Raw genomic sequence first — 23154 nt, 5'->3', positions numbered from 1 at the left:
ATTTTAACTGTTAAATAAAATATAAAAAAATTGCTTGATTTATAAAAATAAATTTATATATTCTTTTCCAATATGATCTTTTCAAAATTTGAGTCAATATTTGGTTAACCTCGATTAAAAAAAAAAAATGTTGGTGCTCGGTTGTGTCAATAAAAATAATCAAATTTGTCATTGATGGAACAAGAACTTTGTTACAAGTGCACCAGAACACAATCAATTTATACTTACAAGTCAACAACTCAGAAATTTCCATTTTTGAGCATACCCAAACAGAGCATACATGTATCTGTGTTGTCTGGCATAAATAAAATAAATTCTTACTTAAACTGAAAGCCATTAACAATTGTCAACATATTTTCACAAGTGTACACAGCATGCACATTTTGGTTACATCACTTTCATTCTTGACCAACCCCATATAAAATCATATATCAAAAATGTTGATTTGTTTTCTTTCCTTTTTAAAAGCATGCACTGGCATTAATTAAGACACACACACACCTGGCATTAACTCGCCTCTAAGGGTACAATTTGTGTAAACGATGATAACTGTGAATGACCCTTAAGACCTGGCAGTTCAAGATTTCAGTTTCTGACTACTATATACAGTAAAGCAGTGTTTCTACCAGAAAGACATTTTGGGGTATGGTGCGATGGAATTGAATGCAACCATTCTCAACTGGGGGTATGGGGAGCCTCCCCTAGAAAGAAAATGGGTTAAGTTTAGGGTAAGAAAATCAGAAAGTAATGATAAGGGTAATTGATTTTGTCAAAAGGTTAACTCAAAACAAAAACTATGCAAAAAAAAGTTTTACGTGCTGGCAGAAACTCTGCAAAGTACTTTTATAATGAACCGGATGGGACCATGATAGTTAAGTTTGTTATAGCAGTAGTTCATTGTACATATTTGCATAAGTTGGTTATTAATGTATAGGGAGATAAAACGGGACTTTACGATCAGTTCGTTCTATGCGATAGTTCGTTCTAAGCATATTCATTTTAAGTGTACTTTACTGTAGTATGCTTTGTTGAATTCTGCCTCTAAATTTCAATCTCATCAAAGGGGCAGGACATAGCTCAGTGGTAAAGCACTTGCTTGATGTGTGGTAGGTTTGGGATCGATCCCCATCGGTGGACCCATTGGGCTATTTCTCGTTGCAGCCAGTGCACCATGACTGGTATACCAAAGGCCGTGGTATGTGCTATCCTGTCTGGGATAGTGCATATAAAAGATCCCTTGAAACAAAACAAACTTTAACTTTTTCAATCTCATTAACAAATGTTGAATGTGAATGTCCTAAATTAAATCTTAATTATCTCAATTATAATTTAATAAAGTCATGATTTAAAACAAATGTCAGTCTCATGAATAAATGTTGAATTTGAATTGTAAATTAATGTCGAATCTAAATCTCACGAATAAATATTGAATTTGAATCTTATGAATTTATCATGTATCTAAAATAATTAAATTTCCATTACATTCATTGAAATTTAATGTCATCCCATTGGTAGCAACACGAATTTGTTCATTTCTTGATGAAAGTAAAAGTAATGTCATGTAACGTCATACCTAATGAAGTCACTTTATATTGGTACTTTATTTTATTGAGTGTTATTGTATCGAAACAAAAAATAATTCTAAATAAAATATGAACTTTTAGTGTTATTATTAGTAATTATGATTCAAATTTAATTATGTATAAGGATTGGCTGTTATTTCTTTTACATTCATCTGGGTATGAAAAAAGCAAATCATCTGCAAACTTATGTGTATAAACAGCTTCGTCGATTCACACAGTTTGCGGATGATTTTCTTTGCTCATATCCCAATGAACGTAAAAGAAATAACAGACAAACCTTAATTTCATGAATAAATGTTGAATTTGTATGTCATGCATTGAAAATGAATATAAACCTCATGCATAATGATGAATTCTATTCATGAATTAATGTCTGAAGAAATGTCGAATTTGAATCATGAATTAATGTTGAAAATAAATCCCATTAATTTAATCATGAAATTGAACATAAAGAATAAGTTTAAAATCTGAATTTCATTAATAAACATTGAAGTTGACAGAGGCAAATGTTTTGTAAGGGTTTCATATAATCTTGCTTTGTTTTGTTATTTTTATATGTACTGGCTTGCCACTTGTTTATATTTATGTACTAACAAACAAAAATATGTAAATAAATAACATTTTTATTTTCCTTTGTCTCTTTGTCACTTCGTTTTGCTTCCTTTATTTTCTTCTTCTCTTATTAAAGCTTTTGATATTTTGTTTATGTATGTTTATATATCTGCAAAAAAAAAAAGATATGCTGTGGCTTTTAAGCCTTATTCATACATTTGTCATTTCGACTCTGCAACATCTGAAGTTTATGGATATATTTTTGAATTTCTCGCATGTATTTCAATGCTCAATGGTATTTAAAATCTGCTGACTTAATAGTATATTAATTTTTTAAAAGTAAAGGTCAACATCATGGACACCAGTCAGGCTTTATTAATTAAGGTCATTCTTAATATGTTATAAAAGTACTGAGGATATTTTTGTGAAGACAAATTGCAAATACAATGAAGTAAAGTATGAGTACTGTACATGGAGATTATTATACAAGCTTGTGTGTCGTACTGATTTTACGAAACGAGTGTCAGGATTTTTGTATTGCCCGAGTGAGAGCGAGGGTAATACATGAATCCTGAGATGAGTTTCGTAAAATCAGTACGACTCACACACAAGTGTAATAATTTCTTTATTATCCATGTTATTATTGTTGTTTTCTTTATGAATAGCAAGACCAAATTCAAAATGTTTCAACCACAACTAGAAGGAGACGATGAAATGGCATTATATTTCAAATGCACAGTCTGAGCTCGGCCTGGGGAAGTAACATCATGTTATGACATCACTTCCCAATATTACGTCATTACACTTGTTATTACACGTGTGCTTCATATGATTATTATTAACTCGGTTATGTTGAGCCATGTGGATAATAAATTTAGTTATTACAACCAGTTTAGAAATGAATAAAGTTTCTGATCAACGGATCCATAGAATGTTGGCTGTTGATCAAAAGAGGGCAAGACTTTTTTAATGCAATTCAAGAAAATCCAAAATTATTTTTAACTTGGGGACATCATTTTGATTCAGAAACAACACTAACACCCCCCCCCCCCCCCCCCCCCCCAATAAACCCCCAGCTTGCTATGGAAGCACACTATACACACTATATAGCTCATAAGTTTACGTGAAGAAATTCAAAGAGTGCTGTCTGTCAAAGAGATTATGACTTCAATTTTTTGGAATCTGAAGTAATTTTGACAATCTCTCAGAAAAGCACCATGATAAATGAGGCTTATTATGTGAAATTGTTGCGATGGAAGCACACTATATACATGTAGCTGATCAGTTTTCCTGAAGACATTCAAAAGGTTTCTTCTGTCAAAGAGATTATGACTTCAGTTTTCTGGAAACTGAAGGAATTTTGACAGTTTGTTATTCTCAGGAAGGCACCATGACAAATGAAGCTTATTATGTAGATAAGATGAAATGGTTGCAACATGGTGCTAGCAAATGCTGCAGAATGTTGCAGAGAGACATCGTAAGTTCCTGTATTACATTACAGTGAGCTAGCTTGCACATCTTAAGTTTCTTCTTTTTCAACAGTGTCGTTTCAGGTTGCTTTTCCACCATTCTTACCTGACCTTGAACCCTGCATGAGACTTATTTGTATCTGTTTTCTAAACTGACAGCCAAGTTAAGTGAAGAAAGTTTGGTCCCATTCATAAACTCATTAGCTGCTTTTAAAGACATTTTGGGATTCCAAGATAAATTAGAACATGACTGAACTAAATGAAATAAGGTTCAAGGTTTCCATATTTATAAAGTACTGATGACAATTTGTTATGGATCAAGCAAAAGCTATTTTAAAATTTATTTAAATGTCCATTCACAGCATATTCAAGTAATCAGTTTTGGGTTTTAAGGAGAATTTGAAGCCTGTAGTAGTAGACCTTTTACAACTGAATTACAACTAGGTGTATCTACCCAAGTGAACTTACTGGATTATTTTTCATTTCAACTGATGTTCAGTGATTGGTGTGTCAAAGACTAATATATGCACTATCCTGTCTATGGGAAAATGCATAGAAAAGATTTCTTCCCCATAGGACTGAATTAGATAGCTTTCACTTGGCTTGAAAATTCTGTTTCATGCTAAATAGTTCTAAATATGCAGGGTGCTGTAATGCCACATAGTTTTGATGATTTAAAAAAAAATATTTGTCAGTTTGTTAGTTCATGTTGTATTAGTTTGGGTTTTTTGTTCTTGAATAGTATAACAAATTGAATTTAGAGTCCAGTTGGACGGGATTATAGGTTTTGTATCCATTTATCTGTCTGTTCACACAGTCTTTCTGACTCTTTTTTTTCGCAATGCCTCAAGATATTGAGCTGAAATTTTGATTTTCATGATTTACCCATATTTGACAGAGTTATGGCCCTTGAACGTAGGAGAAATTTGTTTTCCTGTTGTTGTTGTTTTTTAATGTCTCTAGATATTGAGCTGAAATTTTGTGTATAGCTTTATCATGAAGTTACAGATCAAGTTTCACTTTCATGGCAATGTACCCATTTTTGACAGAGTTATGGCCCTTGAACTTAGGACATATGAAAATATGTTGGGCCTTATAATTTATTGTTTTAGCAGTATTCCTAGAATGCTTGTTCAAATTTATATTTATGGTGAAATTAAGTTTTATGTCCTTGAAGATGGGGGAGTATATCCTGACTGTGTGAGGATCAGTGAATGAGTGTGTAGGCCCTCTGTCTATAAATGGGTCAAGCATAAACACACTTTAGTTTATAGTTGAGGTTTTTTAAAACTGTTATAGTCAAACAGGCCAGGAACATCCACTTTCTTTGAGATTTAGATAAAGCAATTTAAAAGGTTTTTATAAGAATGTCAATAAACCTTGATCTACACATGAAAAAGGTTTTTCCTTTTCTGGTACACTTTATTTGTCCCCTACAAATCCAACCGAAGGGAACTATAGGTTTTTTTCTCCATCCTTCTGTCTGTCTTTCTGTCTGTCCATCTATCCCACAAACTTTTTCAGATATTTTTTCTTCCACAATGCCTTAAGATAGCTAAAATTTTGTGTATAGCATTATCATGTACTGATTTCACATGCACAAAAACAAAAAATGGTTTGACTTTCATGCGATTTATCCATTTACACAATTGTGGCCCTTGAACTTACAAGATAAGAAAATTTGTTGGGCTTGTTTTTCATCCTACACCATGAAAAGTGTAGCATTTCTGGCAAGAGTGGATTTCTTTTTTAATTCTATAGATTTGAGTTTGGTTAATTTTTTGCTCCCCCTCTCCCATCCATCCTCCCCCCTCCCCATATCAAAGGCTGTGCTGTTCTGGCTGGGGTTTTCTCTGTTGAATTACGAAAAATATTTGACATCCAATAGCTAATGATTAATTAATCAATGTGCTCTAGTGGTGTCGTAAAACAAAACCAATTTTCACTTAAGGGTGACACATCAGAGTTTGGATTGTAGAATCCTCATCTAGGGTATAATGGTTAACAAGATAAATTTCCTTTGGTTTGGTTTCTTCCTGTTCCAACCACATACCCCACAACTGGGATATCTGTATGCCTGAGGTGTTCTGGTTGTAAGAATGACACACATACACCCCTCCTCCCCCCCCCCCCCCTTTAGTGTAGCTATTGGGTTTTTCCTGTCCCAACCAGTTACCCACAATTAGGGTATCACAGATCATGGTATATACTGTCTTGTCAGTAGAAAAGTGCATATTTAGTAGGAGTAGCTCATCTGTGGGGGTAGGTTTCCTCACACTTTCTAGATTAAGTATCGAAATAACCATATGTTAGACACCAAATAGCCTTCATCGGTGGGCCCATTGGGGTATTTCTCGTTCCAGCCAGTGGACCACGACTGGCATATAAAATGGTTGTGGTATGTACTACCCTGTCTGTGGGATGGTGCATATAAAAGATTGCTTGCTGCTATAAAATGTTTTGAGTGTCGTTAAATAAAACATTTCCTTCCTTCCAAATAACCTTAGTTTAAAATGTGCCAAGGTGTTGTTAAACAAATATTCTTTTTCTTTCCTTTTATTTCCAGCTACCATAACATTATGTCTGACTCTTTCTCAGGGAATGTTTTTGTTATCAAAACATTGATTAAAATTGGAATTGTATGTAGCAATCGCTGAATTTTGTGATGCGATGCTAAACAAAATGCTCCCCTGGTATTGCTTCCAGAGTCTAAATCTCTAATGATGTCACACGCATACACCATATACAGTGGTGTTGTTATGAAAAACAAAACACATTCCTTTTTTTCACAATGAGCAGTATTTTAGTTTGTTGCCATAAGTTTTATGTTTTTGGTTTATTCCTCCATTTTAAAATACGCTCCATATATCCCAGTAGTGAATTCATTGGCTGTTTCTTCAAATAAAACAAAAGACTATAAATGTTACTGTATACATGTCTTTAATAAAATATATATAACAACAAAACAGATATATATATACAAGTGTATATATGGAATAATAAAAATATTTCACAGATAAAGCCAACCAAATTATATTGCTGGTCTCAGGCCAGAGAACACACATCAATTTTGACCCTGCATGTCAGCATTCTAAAAACATATTCATATTTACCTTGGTGGATATAACAGGGTCATCTATACCAGAAATAATGCTGTGCTGTCTCATCTGATAATATTGTGATGCACCATAACATTTTGGGTCTGAATGAAGTTAAAGTTTGTTTTGTTTAACGTCACCACTAGAGCACATTGATTTATTAAACATTGGCTGTTGGATGTCAAACATGTTGTAATATGACATATAGTCTTAGAGAAGAAACCAGCTAAATTGTTCCATTCGTAGCAAGGGATCTTTTATATGCACCATCCCACAGACAGGATAGCACATGTCACGGCCTTTGATATACCAGTTGTGATGCATTGGGTGAAACGAGAAATAGCCCAATGGGCCCACAGACGGGGATCAATGTTATACCGACTGCGCATCAAGCGAGCGCTTTACCACAGGGCTGTATTCCGACCCCGGGTCTAAATGAAATCATTTTGCGACAAAGTTGAAGTCGTTAAAGTTGCCTTGGCTATATGGAAAACGTTACGGAAAGCATTTAGGGTACCAATGCAGATGAGGAGGACATAATGAAACAAAATATACCGGTACTCACCTTTTTGTTGTTGTCCAATCCATGTTTTTCAAAAAACTATTTTTAAAAATGCATTGCTGCATCAATTTTGAAACTTTGGTCTGTCCAAGCAGAGGCATGAATGAATGAATGAATGTTTAACGACACCCCAGCACGAAAAATACATCGGCTATTGGGTGTCAAACTATGATAATGCAAATAAATAAAGTGATATCAACATCAATATAAAAATTCAATGTTTAAACAAAAACAGTGTAAAGAACTGTGCCAAAAATACAAATACAAATATCACAGAATTTTACGGACACCGAATTTTACTCTAAACTTCAATTTGTGCTGTATTGGCCATTCTCAAAGAGAATGTTACACCCCTGCACCACGGTGAGGTTACAGCACGCGCAGGGGTCCAAGCAGAGGCCAACTTTATGTGGTTTTTTTGCCTACGGCTCACTTTCCATTAACACAATATCGACACAGTGCACGTACATAGTACCTTTTCCATGTATGCGTTTCCATGTATGTACGGGGTGGGACGTAGCCCAGTGGTAAAGCATTCACTTGATGCGCGGTCGGTCTAGGATCAATCCCCGTCGGTGGACCCATTGGTCTATTTCTCGTTCCAGCCAGTGCTCCACAACTGGTTAACAAAGGCCGTGGTATGTACTATCCTGTCTGTGGGATGGTGCATATAAAAGATCCCTTGCTGCTAATCGAAAAGAGTAGCCCATGAAGTGGCGACAGAGGGTTTCCCCTGTCAATATCTGTGGTGACCGTAACCATATGTCGATCTGACGCCATATAACCGTAAATAAAAATGTGTTCAGTGCGTCATTAAACAAAACATTTCCTTCCTTCCATGTATGTACATTCAACGGGCAGAATTTTTTTTGGATAGATAAGCAATTTTTCTGCACACAAGTTTTTCATCATGATGACATCATAACTTGAAGCATTTACTTTCGGCTTAAAGTACACTCTGACAACATGCAATTTTGTACAGTAATCCGCTTGAGAAAATGCAGATATGGATAAGCACATTTCTGCGTGCAGAAACACGCATGATAAAATGCGGGCATAGAATTAATCGTGTTAATAGAAATTAAGAAGCCTGCCTAGAATTCATCACAATAGGAATATTTCCATTTTTTACACAAAATCTTAATTTATAAAAAATATTTAGTTCACAGCTTAATTACCACAAGGTGATGATAATTTATTTTCATGTTATATTCTTGAAGCTACGGTTGGCATGCTGCTCATATACTGGGCTTTTTCTTTAGAGCAAACGTTAACTATTGGGCTTTTTCTTTAGAGCAAACGTTAACAGGTATGTTACAGTACCTGTTGTCGTCAAGTGTTCAACCCAATCTTTACCAGTTTGCAGCAAGGGATTATATGACAGTGGTGGAGCATTGCTAATACAACTCCCAGTAATTGCCAATCCGAATACAGTCAAATGTGTCTAAACTGGACTCTGAACAATCCGAAATCCTGTAAAAACCAGCCAAGTTTCATGGTCCCGAATTTTCTAAATTCAAAAATAACATTACCTTCTAAACACCGGATCCTGTCTAAATCTGATAAATATTGGATCCCTGGCATGATTATGGTTTAGACTGGTTTTACTGTACTAACCAAGCCCAGTTTTACTTACCGTGACTTAACTGGAGTGTGAGATGTGTTTCCAGGTGGTTTAGCTGTATCTCCATTTCTGTATCGGCTGCTATACCTAATTATTCCATTTACCTACTGGTAGCCCTTTTTTAGTCCCATGGTTAAGGTTCTTTGCTATCTCTCTGGTATTAATTGCGTCATCTGTTGTATTCCTTTCTGCAGCAGCTATTTTCTGTAAAAAAGATGTTTAGATGTAAGAAAAATTAACAAGATTTGAATATATGTAGTCATTCATACCTGTTCAATTGGTCATTTTGCTAAGAATCCAAGGAACTATACTTCCAAGAGGTTTGAGGACAAACTGACCTGTACAGAGGACTTAACCTGTTGCAAACGTTCATTTTAGTCCCTTAGTAGCTGCATGATATTAGCACTTTTTTTGTAATTCAGCTGTCAACATAATATTTATGTCTTATAGCTTATTTCTGTAAAGAAAAAGCTGCCTGACCCTCTTTTGGATATAGGCAAGTTAATAAAGTAAAAGTAACAGTTAAAAAAACAATAAAACCTACAACACTAGCTAATATAACATTGATAAAACAGTAACTCCTCTGTGTGTTAAGACTTGTGTTCTGAAACTGTAGGCTATTTATATGAGTATTGAGGATGTAGAGATCACAATAAGGAAGCCTAATTCCCCGCTGAGACGGAAGGTGAAGGTACAAATAATTCATGTATTAGAAACTGAATAAACCTCAGTTTCCTTGTGTATCACCACAGGTTTGTTGGTGGCTGATGGCTTAATGTGCCTGGTAAAACGTATAAAACATTTTCTTTTGTGAAAACCACCACTCATTCTCTGTACATCTACAGTTAATCTGACTAAGTGGTGACTTTCATTGTCGTCAAGCTGTGTACAGTTAAACTGGCCTATGTTAAACAGTCATCTGTCTTTAAAAAGCTGTTCAACTATTTTATAAATTATCTAATGTACTCCTTTCCTTTTCACGGGGCCCGACGTAGCTTAGTGGTACAGTGCTCGCCTGATGCGCGATCGAACTAGGATCAGCGTAAGGATCGATCCCCGTCGGTGGGTCCACTGAACTATTTCTCATTCCATGCAGCCAGTGCTCCACAACTAGTGTTACAAAGGTCGTGGTATGTAGTATCCTGTCTGTGGGATGGTGCATATAAAAGATCCCTTGCTGCTAATTGAAAAGAGTAGCCCATGAAGTGGCGACGGCAGGTTTCCTATTTCAATATCTGTATGGTCCTTGATCATATGTCCAACACTATATAACCGTGAATAAAATGTGTTGAGTATGTCATTAAATAAAACATTTCCTTTGTTCCTTCCTTTCCTTTTTGGTCATTTCCATTTACCAGGGTTTCTGCCTGATGGGTAAAATTACATACCGAGGTACCCTAAAATTTTGGAAAAAAATGGATATATTTTTATAATTTTTAGATAAATGATTTTAAGAGAACTGATGTTTAAAATTTGTCAAAGCACATGAAATGCAATGTGTAATTTCAAAACATTCAAACTCATAACCACATGTATATAGTTGAGTAATTTATGTTAATTTGTTGGGTTTTTTTTACAAAATACCCTCAAATTATTTTCTGTCAAAAAGCCTGTTTACCATAATATTATGTCTGATACTTACTCAGGTAATAGTTTGTTTTCAAAATTTTAATTAGTGACAGTTCTAATTACACTAATTTAATAATTGATTAGCAACTACTGTTTAACGTTTTAGAATCGTTTGTAGCAATCTCTGAAATATGCATAGAAATTTTCCTCGGAGGGGAACAATATAACAGTGGAAGGTGCCAAAAGGTGGGGGGGGGGGGGGGGGGGGGGGGTGCACACTTTTATATTTACACACTTTTGCACTATTATAAAGCAAAATATCTGAAAAGTTGGGGGCACATGTCCCCTTGCCCCCACCCCCCCCCCCACCCCACTTCCTATGCCAGTGTATAAACAAAATGGCAGCTATATACATGTAGTATTTGTGTTCAAAAGTAAACTGACCTGCATAATTAATCTTCCCCCAGGAACAGCCAGTCGACTCAGATATGACATCTGCCTCACGGAAAACAAATGAATCCATTATATTCATATATTACACACTGGATCCATGTCTGTATTGTAGTACAAATTCATTTGTATTAATTTAAGCAGCCACTAGTTTTAAAGACCACATAATGTTTTCCAACACTGGTTGAGGGGTTGTGCATCCCCAGCACCCTCTCCCTGGATCCAGGGGCCTAATTCACAAAGCTCTCTTAGGCTCTGCTAGACAACAAAGCATCCTCTTTGCAAGTCTTTTAGCATTGCACTGCAATATCACAAAGTTGCGAGAGCTTAGTGAATTAGGTCCCAGTTCTATAATGTAGTACAAATTCATCTGTATTAATTAAGCAACCACTACTTTTAAAGGCCACGTAATTTGGTCAAAAATTGTCTGTTCTGATGCATACTGACCTTTGAGAAACAGCCACCTGCCTTAAGAGACCACTGTTTATGCAGTTTCCTCTCTTAACACTATGTCAGAATTACCAAATGTTTGACATCAATGTGCTCTAGTGATGTTGTTAAACAAAAACTTTTTAACTGCACACTGAGCCACCACTTCTGCCCCAGTGAGTGTATTTGCATGGTATGCCATTTAAGTGTAGGCCGACTTGTCATAACAATAATACATGTATCACTTGTTTTCAAAATAAATGGGGAAGTTGAGGTTGCAACAAAACCGACATCTGTGTTGTTCTGTTGAGAGTCATGTGCCGTCCTTGCAGTGGGCTGCGGGAACACCTTCATTCTCAATGGCATTGGGTTTTTGAACCCATCCCAACCAGAGCCCCATGTTATATCACGGTCTTCCATATGTGATGTCTTGTCTATGGAAAGTGCATATAAAAGATCCCTTTCTGCTTTTTTTAACAGGAGTTGCCTTTTCAGTGTCAGCGGATTTCCTATCTTTCTGTTTCTCAGCCAAGTGTCAAAATAAGTACCGTATATGTTACAGATCAAATCGTCTTGGTTTAAAGTTTGCTGAGGTGGTGTAAAACAAATATATTCCTTTCGTCTCTTTTTCTATCCCATGTCCATTGGCAAGTCTGTCTCAAAAGCAGAATGTTATTGTTAATGGGGTGGTGCATAAAGATCCCTTGCTGCTAATCGAAAAGAGTAGCCTATATTCGTGTGGTCCTTAGCCATATGTTTGAGGCCATATAACCGTAAATAAAATGTGTTGAGTGCATCTTTAAATAAAACATTTCTTTCTGTCCCAGTTAGCCTCTATGACTGACAGAACAGCACAGTTAACAGGAATGGACCTGTGCACTATTTACTGGGAATAACAGTGTTTTATTATCCACATGGTTCAACATGACCAAGTTGATAAAAAAAAACATACGAAGCACATGCACATTATAATAAATGTAAGTGAAATGACAATTTTGGGACGCTACATGTACGTGATAGCATGATGTTGCTTCCCCAGTGCTGTAGTCTCCTTCTAGTTGTGGTTGAAATATTTTGAGATGGTCCTTGTTATTCATAAAAAAAAAATTAAAAACCCAATAATAATATGGATAATAAAGAAATTATTACACTCGCATGCGAGTCATACTGATTTATGAAACTCGTGTCAGGAATACATGTATTACCCTCGCTCTCGCTCGGGCAATACAAAAATCCTGACACTCGTTTTATAAAATCAGTACAATACACAAGCTCGTATAATATATAATCTTTATATATTGGTTGCATTTCAATTGCTGTTGATGTCATGAGATGTATAACAGTTGATTTACAATTAATGCAATCATAAAATCTGTTCAGTGAATCCCCAATTGTTCCCGGTTCAGAGTTTTGCAGTGTTAACTTACATTTTAAAGCATATGCTGTTGGGATAGTACACATGCATTTGTACAAGTTCACAAAACAACATTTTTGTTTATCTTTTTAAAGTCCAGTTGTTTGGGGGGGTGCAATCATTTTTCTGGCAACATACCAACAATATGTGACCTCGATGACAGTCTTTATTAAACATACAGGTAGACATTGGAAGTAGGTGAGGGGGGGTGAAGGGGCAAGGGGCAAGGGGCACTGTCCTAGACTAACCCATTGGAAGGCAAATTAAGAGTGAAATGTTGTTTGATACAAAAAAAAAGAAAAAAAGCTGACAGTATAATTAACCCAGCACTTTTCAAGACCCAACAAAGTTTTTAAAATATACTTACCTTGATATTCGTAATGTATTAACTGTGTTTTTACTCACAGCTCATTATAATGTGGGGTTTTTGTTTTTTTACATAATTATATTATATTTTTTTTATTTAATCCTATTCATATACATGTGTACTTACCTTTGTTTGATTCCCAATAGCCAATGTGTATTTTTGTGCTGGTCATTGAAGATTTTCATTGCTGACTCTTCATTGGACTATATTAAGTTGGACTGTATATTGTATGTTTTGTTGCAGGACAAAGGCCGGACTATATAAAGTTGGACTGTATATTGTATATATTGTATGTTTTGTTGCAGGACAAAGGCCGGACTATATTATGCTGGACTGTATATTGTATGTTTTGTTGCAGGTTGAGGCGGAAGATGCTGCTGTGTTGTCTGGCTACTTATCAATGAGTCCAGACAAAGGCCGGACGTGGATGAAGCGATGGTTTTCGGTCCATGAAGATTTTGTCATGTACTCTTTTAAAGGAAACAAGGTATGTATAGTAAAGTATTTATTGCAACCTACTGGTACACCCTCTAGAGGCCAGTTGCAATTACAAGTAATGGTATGAAGAAAATTGCAAACTACGCCATCTAGAGACCAATTGCAGTTACAAATAATAGTATGAAGAGAAGTATTTATTGCAAACTACGCCATCTAGAGACCAATTGCAGTTACAAATAATAGTATGAAGAGAAGTATTTATTGCAAACTACGCCATCTAGAGACCAATTGCAGTTACAAATAATAGTATGAAGAGAAGTATTTATTGCAAACTAGGCCATCTAGAGGCCATTTGCAATTACAAATAATGGTATGAAGAAAAGTATTTATTGCAAACTAGGCTATTTAGAGGCCATTTGCGATTACAAACAATTAAATGGTATGAAATAAAGTACACTGGAAATGAAATTAACTGATAAAGCACAAGATACAAGGTGGTACTCAAAATATAAACATCTATATAAAGGCACTGGTCACCATAATTATAAAACTTTATATTCCAGACTTAAGGTTGTAGCAAAAGTCTTGAGAACTTAACTAAATTCTAAACTTGAGTGGTTAATAGATAGGTTTTTTTTAACAGTGTTGATGATTTGGTGGACCATTTAGATAGCCTCTTTTAAAAGATTACGGCTGTAGAGATGCATTATCATAGTTGCAAGAGCTATATTTCTTTTTTCTTTTTCTTTTTTGGGGGAGATAAATATCCCAAAATTCACCTATGCCATACATAAATCTTTGTATAATTAACTCTGTAATTATGAAATTGTAATGAGCTATAACTCTGTGGAAATATTGGCTTCCTCAGCAGTTATATTATTATGCCCCTATACATTCAGGCCGTAACCTTAAGTTTTTTTAGTGGTAGCCCACCGGGCTACCATGTTATAAAATTTAGTAGCCCTCAGTAAAAATCGGTAGCCCCATAACTTTAAAAGAAAAAATAGAACAAAGAAAAATAATTCATTGCCTTTATTCCAAAACAATAGCGGTTGTTATTGATGACAATAAACTTGTAAATGCTGTAAACCAATTAACCCAGACAGGAGATCACCATGTGTGTTCATGTTATCACGTGACACGGTCAGATGTCAGTTTGCTTAGGTAGCCTAGAAGGAAATAAACAAATTATCGTTTGGTTTAGACTTCAGCTGACAGCAAATAGTCTTGATCATACAAAGCGTTTGTTAAGTAGGCGTAAAACAACGGGCCATGTTGTTGATTGTCATAAATGACTACGAATAGATAACCCATGACCCAAATTAAAATTCCATGACCCATACGAACCCTGTATATCTGGCCACTGGATTACATCAAATTATTCGTTTTGGTCCGCTATGTTAAAATATAATCCAAATTTACTTCATTATTTCACTAAATAATATTGCGCAACTGCCACTTGTGGGGCACACTATGGGAGCAATTAACAATTACAGCACCTCCCGGCAACAGAGAGCACACACATGAAAGGTGGAATTTCAGACACTGATGAATTAAACGTCTTGTTGATAGTGGAGTGACTGGACATGTCAAAACATTTGGTAGCCCGGCAGACTACCGGGATTAGACAACTGGTAGTCCCAGTGATAAATCGGTAGCCAAAACACCTTGGGCTACCACTACGGTCGAGTCCTGACATTTAATGGACTAGGCTTCCCATTGGAACATTTTTTTAGACTTGGGGCAGGAGCATAAATATAAATAATTATTAAAATAAAAACCTACAGTACAAGCTACCTTTTGAATTCTGGTATGTTAAAATTTAGTTGCTATTTTTTTATTTTTTTATTTATGGGGGTTAAGTCTTAGATGGTAATGTTAAGTAGGTTTGCATGTGTTATTTATTCCACAAAAAAAGGTGTAAGTATATCTTAATAACAAGTTATTGTGGTGTGTACCACCAAATTTTGTATTTAATTCAGTTGAATTCATATTTTCATTATATACTATAAATTATATAATATTAACGGTCTTAAAATAAGTAGCTTGTTAGCAACATAACATTTAGTGATGTTGTGATATGAAACAGTAAAAACAATAAACTTCAATATTTGTAATCTTATTGTGATGTTGTACAGCTTACAAACAACTTAAATTTAATAGAAAGTTGCAGTAATGTGAATGCTGACTAACTACATGTATTGTTGTGTGCTATTATTTTGGTTTAATCAGCATAGCATGTAACAATTGATGTGTGTTCAGTTATAATCTCTGTCAAAACCATCTCAAAGACATTTCCAGAAGAGTCTGCTGTACGTCTCTTTACCACAGTCTAGAAACACTCCCCCCCCCCCCCCCCCCCCCCCCCCCCCCCCCCCCGCCCCTTTACTAAATTTCCTGCACACATGCCTGGTCTTGTTTGTCCTCACTACATTTGCTAAAATGTTATGCTTACCAACACAGGACTACCTCTGGCACTCAACAAATTCACCAAATGAGAATTTTAAAAACAAATGGCAAATTTATTTTAATGTGGTGAAATAATTTCATGTAATAATTGATATTTTGTTAAAAAAAAAAAAACCTGGATTTCTGCAATTTTTTAAGTTTAGTAGATCTATAAATTTGGCGAAGTTTTCTGCTCACCCAGAGCTAGCCCTGTAACATTTAGTGATTTACGGTAACTGGTTTGTTTTATGCAGGACAAGTCTGCCCTCTCATCTCTTCCGTTGCCGGGTTACATTGCTGAGAAAGCTTCAGCCAAAGACACAGACAAGAGCTATGTGTTTAAACTGAAACACAAGGACAAGACTGTCTTTCTTTTCCAGACTGACAACGAAAAGCATATGAAACGGTATGTAACTGTAGGATATCGCAAAAACTCGTTGTTTTTTTAATACTAACTTGAAGGAAGTTTAATAGGTCCAGGTGAAGTAAATGAAAAGATTGACATGAATTATAGAAAGTTTAATTTGTTTGTCATACCCAAGAAGAGTATTTTAAAGAAGGAAGGAAATGTTTTATTTAACGACGCATTCAACACATTTTATTTAAGGTTATATGGCATCACACATATGTCTAAGGACCACACAGATATTGAGAGAGAAAACCCACTGTTGCCACTTCATGGGCTACTCTTTTCGATTAGCAACAAGGGATCTTTTATATGCACCATCCCACAGACAGGATAGTACATACCACAACCTTTGTTACACCAGTTGTGGAGCACTGGCTGGAACGAGAAATAGCCCAATGGGTCCACCGATAGGGATCGATCCTAGACCAAACGCGCATCAAGCGAGTGCTTTACCACTGGGCTACATCCCGCCCCCATTTTAAAGAAGGACCAAGCCTGTTTCAACTACACAACAGTCTGAGCTATAGGACTGGGGTTATAGAGTTTCTTGCAAGAGCTTCTCCTATACTCTGCATTCATTGGTCTATGCAAGACCGGCCTCGGTGGCGTTGTGGTTAGGCCATCGGTCTACAGGCTGGTAGGTACTGGGTTCGGATCCCAGTCGAGGCATGGGAGTTTTAATCCAGATACAGACTCCAAACCCTGAGTGAGTGCTCTGCAAGGCTCAGTGGGTAGGTGTAAACCACTTGCACCGACCAGTGATCCATAACTGGTTCAACAAAGGCCATGGTTTGTGCTATCCTGCCTGTGGGAAGAGCAAATAAAAGATCCCTTGCTGCCTGTCATAAAAGAGTAGCCTATGTGGCAACAGCGGGTTTCCTCTAAAAAAAACACTGTCAGAATGACCATATGTTCGACATCCAATAGCCGATGATAAGATAAAAATTCAATGTGCTCTAGTGGCGTCGTTAAATAAAACAAACTTTACTTTGGTCTATGCAAGTGGCAGGAACTTGTATAGTAGCTTAACTTTGTGTCCACCGCATCAGATGTAAGCTTTTACCTAATGTTGTCTTGCTTTTTGAAATTGCTTATACTAAGATGCTTAAAGTACTGTAGGAAAATTGAAGAAACAACGTCATGTTATAACCTCACTTCCCAAAATGACGTCATTATACACTGTTATTACATGTTTCGTATGGTTTTTATTAACTTGGTTATGTTGAACAATGTGGTTAATAAACCAATTTTATATCACTGAAAGTATTTTTATCCTGCAACCACCATTTCTACTGACAGAATATGATGACGGATAAACAAAGTCGTATCCATATAGTAGCAGGATAAGACTTTTTAAGTCGCTTATGTGATGTCACATGCATAACTACATTACAAAATCACTCATTTGACCTCTAGGTCATCGTACAATGTGGCTGAAATAACACAAATTATAGCTTTTCCCCTTAATTGTTATTGTCTGCAGGATAAAGATAATAACTAGTTAATGACGTCGGATATCGACTTTATCTGTTCAGGTCGAATGAGAAATTCTGCTCAGCAGAGTCTCACAGAATTTCCCATTTTTACAGGATCACAGGATAAAGCTGCTATCCAGCGTCATTAACTAGTTATTCTCTATATACTGAAGTACTAATCTGATGGTTTTTTTCTTTCTTTCTTGTCTTTCCAGATGGATCAGTGTTCTTGAGAAGCTGGTCCAGCTCGAGATCCCCGAGGACGGAAAGCGTTTTTCTTCGCAGTCAGGTGCAAGTAACTCCAGCAGCACGGACACCACCGACGACAGCAATGACCTCGACAATACAGGAACCGGTGTTGGTGACGGCAATCCTGCCAATCTACACGTGGCAGACGGGAACAAACTGGGTCAGGACAGTGACATTACAATGGCCGACAGTGCTGGGAGTGTGGCTGGAAGTGTTGCCGGGAATGTGACTGAGAATGTGGCTGGCAGTGTTGCTGGGAATGTGGCTGGCAGTGTGGCTGGCAGTGTGCCTGGCAGTGTTGCTGGGAATGTTAACAGTGATGCTCAGAAGTCGTCCCAGGCTTGAGAGGCAACATCATCAGTATCTCATAGTGTTAATGACGGCGGGAAAGACTGATCTTCTTCCTTATAATGGTTTTCCTTAGCCACAACTTAAAAGTTGGAGCACTTGTTTCTTAACAACTTTTAAAGTTATGAATATCTGATGGTATTAATGAAACAGCTTTTTCTTTTGATAATGTCATGAAAAGTATATATATTTTTTCTTAGCAATGATTCAATCATAGAGTGTGTTTTCCTTAATAATAACTTGAAAGTCTTCATGAATACCTGATGGTGTTAATAGAATATTTTCTTTAATAATGTTATAAAAGTTCAATAATTTTTTCTTATAATGACTTTGAAGTCATCATCAGTATTTGGTGGTGTTAGGAGAATAGCTTTTCAATAATAATAGTTTGAAAGTCACGAAAATGCTTTTCCTTCTGTGATGACTCAAGTCATGATTGTGTTAATAAAGCATATTTTTTAAATTAATAATATGACTAAAACAACTCTTTTCCTTCATTTGAAAGTCAGTGTTAAAGATTCTGACAGTAATTTGTAGTTAATACTATATTTAATGTACTACTAGAGAGATATCACCTCTGTATAAAGTCACTATTCTAAAACATTTGGTAAATAGACCTGTATCACATTCCAATTGCACATACCTGACATCTGTGAGAACTCGTAACTTCTGTGACAAATACCAGGGACATTACACTTCACGTATGTGCAAATGAAACGTGAAATATGTCTTTCTTTTCTATGTGGAACATGCCCAATGAGTATCAACACAACAAGTACTGATCATTTCAACAATCTGACAATTGGCAGAGAACATCCAAAATACAATTATTAGACCTTAAATTGTCATAATACAGATCAGTCATATTTCTACAGACTATTATTATAACTTGCATAGAAGACCTCAAAACCTGACGGCTTTACAAAATGTCTTCCATATTTTGTCTGCTTAACTACATGTATGCATGGATTAGTAAAATGATAGAATTCGTTAATAGCTAGGTCTGTTTAAACATCGGCTACTACGTAGTAATAGTCAATACTGTAAATCATGAAATTAATTTGAGCAAGATATTAATGTGAAAAAAAAATGTGTCTGATGTATAGGCACAATACTTAGTTGAAGCATTATATGTTTATAAAATATATTGTGTGTATTAAAATGAAAGTGCTATTTTATGTCATTAGAAAGTAATCATGTACTAAACATCATTATATAACATTTAGTGAAATATTTTTGAAAATCACTGAAATAAAAGTGTTATCAGTCACTCGGAAAATTTCACTATTTCACTCTAAAATGTGTTATCGTCACTGTAGAAAGTGTTATCTTTACTGTAAGAAAGCCGGAACTATTTTGCTGCTGGCATAAAAATAAAGGTAAACTGCCAAAAGTTATATAATAAATAGAAAATTTCATGTTTTTTGTCAAATATGATTTATGTCTCATCTCGTGAAGTTTGCAATCATATCACACTCGTCACGCAAGCACATCTCATGAGATATGATTGCAAACTTCACTCGATGAGATCTAAATCATATTTGACAAAAAACATAAAATATATAGCACAAATGTAAAAGAAATATATCCTGGACAAACGAAACGAACAGTCTATTAATTGCTGTTGTTGTTGATACTAGGTAGATGTACTATGTCAGCTCTGGATCCAAACCTTGTCATTACTGTGGTGCTCTGCATAGGAATTCCAGCCAGTGCATCACGACTGGTATATCAAAGGCCATGGTATGTGTTATCCTGTCTGTGGGATGGTGCATATAAAAAGATCTCTTGCTACCAATGGAAAAATGTAGCAAGTTTTCTCTCCAAGACTATATGTCTGAATTACTAAATGTTTGACATCCAATAGCCAATAATCAGTAAATCAATGTGATCTAGTGGTGTTTTTAAACAAAAGAAACAAACTCTGCATAAGAGGTACAGGAAATGACTACTGACTACCATAACACAAATAGCTAGCTTCCACTGGTTTGGACTAAAAACAAATGCCAAATGCTATTGTTTAATTAATGTTGGCTAAAGCTAATGTATGCTGAGAGAAAGAAATAAGGGAACACTTGGTATTTTAGACCAAATTTCAGTCACCATTAACGTCTTAATGTTTGAATAGATGTAATGTGGGATTCATTGTCATTAATGCGAGATATACATGCCTAATGGCCGTAACGAGGTTAAAGGCATATTGTCACAGACCACTGACCTATTTAATGATCTAACAAAGTATTACCTGAACAAATATAATTTGATTTGTCCCTAAATGTACTTTATTCAACTATCTTTATAACCACCATACTCCATTTATTAATGACATTTTGTAAAAAATAATTGAATTATGGCAATGGTCCATAATTCAAAAATCATGGTTCAGTTAAGGTGATGCGATAGCTAGATTTGGTTTCCAACAATTAATGCAAAAAAAATGTATTATCCATTTTTAGAGATATAAAGATCATTAAATCTGTGACAGTATGCCTTTAACTTCCAGACTGTATAAGTGAGGCTTCTGGTCGCAGTCATTCTTTCCTGTTTGTGTTGGCACGATCCCTTATTTCTTTCCGTCAGTATAAATTCTGTAAAAGCAAGTCATAATTTTTTGTTCTGCAGTGTAATCTTTAAAAGTTGCATTTGCCAGACGCATTAATAAAAAAAAACATTTTAGTGTGTACCTGTCCCCAACGTAATAATATCATGTCACATTATTTTCATGATTACAGTTTTGCCTACTCAGTTCAGAATATGTTGGTTCATATCAGTGACACACAGGAAGTGATGTGTCCCACCATAGATGTTCATGAGGTCTCATACACTGTTAACGGATTTGAACATGGACATTGTTAATTTTCATTCATTATACAGACTTCTGAAAATGACGAGAGTGATAGTTTTGCTCGCATGTCACTCACATAAATATAGTTTTGCGTAACCCGTTTTTCGTTCGCTCATTGAATTTATGACATCATTTACATTGTCATGATGCAGGGCTCGAAATGGCCTGTGGCCAGGTCGCCAAATGCGACCAATATCCTGTTTGGGCGACTTGAATATTAAAAAAATAATGGCGTTAATTGCCCAAATAATATCTTCTTTAGAGCTATAACATATGAGCCACTATTAATATTTGTATTGCATATATTTATTCCACATTAAAATCTTGCTCATGGTTTATGGTTTCGCTTACCTTAATTTGCCAACATCCATTATTATTTTTTGGGCCACCATATTTTTTGGTGAGTTTCGAGCCCTGATGATGGGTTACATAAAAAGGAAATGGGTTACCTGAATTTGTTTTCGCGTATCCAATAAATGGTTTACATAAATGTTCAATTGTCAGAAGCCTGTTGTAGCAATTTCACTGGACCACATTGTTTAAAAAAACTATTACTGGGTAACAAATAGGATGTAAAACATGCTACTATTTGTAATAGCAGGGCTAGCTGTGGCACTCAACAAATTCACCACTTCCGAATTTTGAAAGCATTTGGCGAATTTTATTTTAAATTGGCGAAATAATTTTAAGTAATAATTGATATTTTGTTATAAATTAATTAGTTTTTTTGCAATTTTTTAAAGTTTTATAGAAAATTTGGCAAAATTTTCTGCTCGCCCAGAGCTGGCCCTGAATAGTGATAAACTAACTGGCACTGTTTCCTTAGCATGTTCACATGTTTGCAGTTAAAAACATACACCAGTAGTTAAGAACTACTAGAAAACATTGATGTAATGCAGTGATGTATGCACAAGTTCAGCTCAACAAATATGGTGGAGGGCCTAAACTTAATGACGGCACCGCCGTCGTTGAGATATAAATTGCCGTAGGTAGAGAGCATCATCGACGACACTCAATTTTGTGCCATCAGTAAAACTCCTCAACAGTGGCAAAATGTATACACCTGGTGTACATTACCTGCCAATATTTAACATTTGCAAGTTGAAATATGTCTACATATGGTAAATTAACTTTTCAGTCAAAATTGCTATAGCTGGGCAGAATCAAAATTTCCGTCGGTGGACCGTTTCACCCATGGGAATTCTTTTTAAAATTGCTGTGGGTGACAAATTCAGCTGAGATTTTAAAAAATCCTATTGTTGCTGGAAAGACATGTCAAAAGAAGTACAAAGCTGTTGGCATTTGAACTAATTAAACATGGTGGAATTTACTAAAAGTATTAACCCTTCTGTGTTTAAACATTTTACCATGAATTTCATTCATTTTGTTTCAAAAGCTGTAGATGCATGGATAATTGATCGAGTACTTGTGTGGCGAAAGGGTGGAATTCACTGAAATGAGGATAGATTAATTAATGTGCTCTAATGGTGTTGTTAAACAAAACAAACTTTCTGAAATGATATTTCATGTTTTATATATCAATTATTTGTAATATATTTTGCACATGTTTGTATCAATTTAATTGGTATTCCATTATATACATATTATTACCATTGTAAATATATATATATCAAATATACAGCCAATATTTCCAGTATATACGCCAACTTTTTCAGTATTGTTGTCAGGGAAATGTCTGGCCTTTCATTAATCAGGACCAAATTTTCCATATGTGTCAGGAAATAAAGTATCTGCCTTGGACACGCTCAGGAATATATACCATCATCATTATCATCATCAGAATTATTCATAGGTCATTATTACT

At 35.5% G+C, this 23154-nt stretch overlaps 1 protein-coding gene across 1 annotated transcript in view; it reads left to right on the top strand.

Moving 5' to 3' along the window:
- Nucleotides 1-19800, top strand: part of LOC121368772 (FYVE, RhoGEF and PH domain-containing protein 1-like) — a 106626-nt gene extending 86826 nt beyond the window's left edge. The window contains exons 18-20 of the mRNA XM_041493520.1: nucleotides 13476-13604; nucleotides 16258-16409; nucleotides 18103-19800. Coding sequence (XP_041349454.1) covers nucleotides 13476-13604; nucleotides 16258-16409; nucleotides 18103-18481 — 660 coding nt within the window. The 3' untranslated portion in view covers nucleotides 18482-19800. The remainder of the gene's footprint in view (nucleotides 1-13475; nucleotides 13605-16257; nucleotides 16410-18102) is intronic.
- Nucleotides 19801-23154: the final 3354 nt, after the last annotated feature.

This window comes from Gigantopelta aegis, chromosome 3 (genome assembly GCF_016097555.1).
Source record: "Gigantopelta aegis isolate Gae_Host chromosome 3, Gae_host_genome, whole genome shotgun sequence".
Lineage (NCBI taxonomy): Eukaryota > Metazoa > Mollusca > Gastropoda > Neomphalida > Peltospiridae > Gigantopelta > Gigantopelta aegis.
This window is presented reverse-complemented; position numbering and strand designations above follow the sequence as displayed.